At 30.1% G+C, this 3,977-nt stretch overlaps 1 protein-coding gene across 1 annotated transcript in view; it reads right to left on the bottom strand.

The window, feature by feature from the left end:
• LOC141829090 (MLO-like protein 9) overlaps positions 1-3,382 on the bottom strand; it is a 39,959-nt gene extending 36,577 nt beyond the window's left edge. The window contains exon 1 of the mRNA XM_074716508.1: positions 3,251-3,382. Within this exon, the coding sequence (XP_074572609.1) occupies positions 3,251-3,382 (132 nt within the window). The remainder of the gene's footprint in view (positions 1-3,250) is intronic.
• Positions 3,383-3,977: the final 595 nt, after the last annotated feature.

Genomic DNA, 3,977 nt, shown 5'->3' on the forward strand with positions numbered 1-3,977 from the left:
CAGCAGAACTCCGGGAATCCCCCTTTCAGCAGCAGCCGATGCTCCCAAGCAATCAAGGGAGGCAACAGAAAACTTTTCTTTCTTCAGCGGCGTATTTCGAGCAGAGAAAAGAAAGAGATGTGGCTGCTCCGCGGAGGGGAATTAGGGTTTTAGAGAACCGTCTCTCTGATACCATGTTAAATCTATTAAATCAAAATCTTTTTTTTAAAGGAACATATACAGGGTTTATATAGACAGCATAACCCTAAGACCATAAATAGAAAAAGACCTATCTACCCTTGCTTCTCACAACAATATCTATCCACGAGGACCATCCTTTTGACATGTTTCTTCTTTGACTAAAGACTTACAAGCAACAATCCAACAAATAATCATAGGGTATATGTCTCCTAATTAAAAGAGTGGTGAATCCTCTATTGGCAACTCAATCACTTTCGAACACTTCGACTTATACTCAATTATCTCAGGTCCACATCTCCATAGAAATGTTTGCTTAAAATGTAAAAGTATAAGTCTCCATAACCAAGATGACTTGAATACCTCAAGTCAAAGGAAACTTGCACTCGAACTGCAATGAGATCTTTATATACATGTATAGAACCACATGAAGTCTCATGGCAGGTTACTTCCGATGAACTAGTTACCCTTAACAAGCATTCATATGTTAACTCTCAACATCTCAATGTTTCCAGTCAGTTAAGATCGACTGCTTGGTAAAACCAAGAAGTGTAGCATATGTCAATCTTACAGAATCAATAATGTCTAATCTCATCAATTTATCGACTAGGGAAGATTTCAATATGTACATAATTGCACATGTAGAAATACTCACTAATTATGATCCAATCATAATTTTTCTCATGCCATGTATTATATTATGGACCTTATTAATTGAGTTTAAGATCAAATCAAATACATAGAGAATGTACACTTAAATATTTATCTAAAAAATAGTGCATTATCTAAGGAGATTGTCTTAGGACATCTCTCAAATATAACATATGGGGCATTGAAACGATACGTCAAAATGAAGCACTAGACAGAATTTGGAACCGAACGTTGTCAAACACAATTATCCAAATTTTTCTCAACTAGTGGAGATACCGATTCAAATTTATTTATATATTTGGATAATAAATTAAGATAATCATTAGATAGATTTATTTTTTAAGAACATTTTTCTTTTAGTTTTGGGTCTAAATGCACATTTGAAAATTTTTATCAAGAATCACTTAATCCATCTAATAAATCTACTCCTCGAACAACACTTATTTGTACAATTAAAAGATTAATAAGGCAAGAAAAAAGATTTAATTGAAAATTTTAGTAAATTAAATAATAAAAAAATTATATTCTAATATTTGGAGTAATCATTAGTAAATACATTCATATATAGGCCGGGTGTGACTTGTCATTAGATCGATAACTCCTGAAAAATTCAAAAATATTTATTAGCCTAAAGTTTTTGATGACTCATACAATGCTCACAACATCTCTCAATTATTATGTTTAATTTTAGAAAAATATGAATTAACTTCTAAAATATTTTCAATATTATTTAATAATGTTAGTTCTATTGAAGAACTTAAATTTATATGTCAACCTGTTATTAGTATTTTTTTTTATTCATTGCATATGTTTTGTTTTAAATTTATATATTCAAGATGGATTAAAAATTTGAAAACATCATACCAATTAAAATTACTATTCTTATTTATGGTTGCATCCTATTATAATGAAACAATGGGATAGATTTTGTAAACTTAATGGAATGATATCTAAAAAATTTCCACGTGATGTACCAATACGTTAAATTCAACATATCAATTCTTATAAAATTCATTTCAATATAGAAAATTATTATATTCATTTTCTTATAAAATACTAATAATACTAATATATATTTATTTTTTACATCAATAGAATATATATAGTAGTATTTTTGAAATTTTAAAAGTATTTAATGATGCAGCCGAATAATTTTTCAATGCTTATTATTCTACTTCTCATTTAGTTATAGTGAATTTTTATAGTATAGTTTTAGTTTTAAATGAACATAGTACGAATGTAAAATGAAAAAAATATTTTTATTATATTACCCATATTTATTTAATTGCATTTACTTTAGACCCTAAACTTAAATTAGAGGTTTTATAGGAAATGTTAGTTTTGTATTATGATGCTTTAATTCCATTTAAATATCATATAAAATAATAGAAATCATTTATATAAAATTTATAAAGATTTTAGTATAAAATATAAATTAGAAACTAATATATCTGAAACACACTTAATAGTAATTTAAAACTTGTAAAAACAACTTTTATTAAAATAATGGATGAAAAATCCAAAAGATCCTCAAGTTCTAGATAGAAACTTGAGAATTATTTTAGATTTTTTTAATTTTAATAAAACAGATAGTAAGTTGGATTTCGATATTTTATGGTGGTGGTCACAGGAGGCTCAAAGTTTTCTCATCCTTTTCATAATCGCAAAAGAAAGAAACATTGTTTGAACTTGATTTTAAATCATATACCATACTAAGTGAAACGGTCAAAACATATCATTCCAGTAAATTATCAAAACTTGATACCATTCAACATAGACAACATCCTTTCTTTGCTTCATCTTCTTCCTCCTTCAACCTTCAATCTATCACCAGCACCATGCATCAGAGCATTGATATGATTTTAGAATGATATTTTTCCAGTCAAAAATCAAAACTATGGTACGGCTCGAGATTTTGATCCTTGATGTTGAGTGGTATCAAATTTCGATGATTTATCAGAATGATACATTTCGACCATTTCATCCAACCATACGAGATTTCAAACCATGTCTAAAACCCCTTGACATGCTACCATACATGTCAAAATTATTTGAAATAATGTTTACTATTTTTTATTTACAGATAAAAAAAATTGTATCACAAAGAAAAAGTGATTTCAATAATCCAATTTAGAAACCCAAAAGCCAAAAAGGTAAAAGCAAATGGAATTGAAGGCTTGATAAGGACTTCCAACTTTGTCCTCCAGGAAGTCGGTTCTCATTCGCCTTCAATTAAATTAAATTACCAAATGATTTTTTTCCTTCTAATTTTTTCATAAAAAAAGAAATATAATAGCAAAAAGAGTAAATACCAGAAGCTCCCACAATAGTAAATACCAAATCGAAAGCAAAAAAAAAACCAATAATAAATTTAAGTTTTATGAAAAAAAATTAACAAAAGCGAGAATACAGATTACGCTACCTCTCCGAGGTGGTGGAGACCCTTCTCCAACAAAATAGAGATTAAGATGATGACGGCACACACAGAGGCCACCGCCCAGGTCGGCGTCTCGTCGAGCTCTCTCAAACGCTCAGCTCCATGACCTTCCGCCATCGCCGATAATACAGAATGGACAATAAATTTTGATCGAATTTCTTCTACACTATGCCTTTCCGTGAAACGTTGGGGGGAACGAGAGAGAGAGAGAGAGAGAGAGAGAGAAACGAGGAGGAATAAGACACGGAAGAACAAAAGAATGAGCAATAGCACTCCAGAGAAAGGCCGTGAAGAATAGGTGGGAGCCACAAAATCCGCATCGTTTTCTCTGGCGTATGAAGGTCATCAAGGGAAAATCACAAGGCATACCGATGTTATGCATAATATAAATTAACGTCGCACTGCAGAATTGCTAAGAGATAAAAATCATATAACATTAAATTATTTTCACATAATATAATATTTGCTAATATAAATGTAATGTCAAAATGATCCGTTAATTTTTATCGCTCAGTAATAAATTTTGTCCAAGAATTCAAAGACAGGTGCATTCATTATTTTCTTGAGAGTCAAACTCTAACTATCGAATTATTTGTTATATCTTACCATTACATCATGCTTAAAGACATAAGAATTGTTAGTGCATGAAGCACTAGCAGATCGAACCAGAGTTTTGATTATGGAACTAGGATCAAGTTAAGTATGTGGTTTG

The sequence above is a fragment of the Curcuma longa genome, chromosome 5, assembly GCF_044706935.1.
Source record: "Curcuma longa cultivar G26 ecotype Majalengka, Jawa Barat chromosome 5, ITB_CL_G26_1.1, whole genome shotgun sequence".
NCBI lineage: Eukaryota > Viridiplantae > Streptophyta > Magnoliopsida > Zingiberales > Zingiberaceae > Curcuma > Curcuma longa.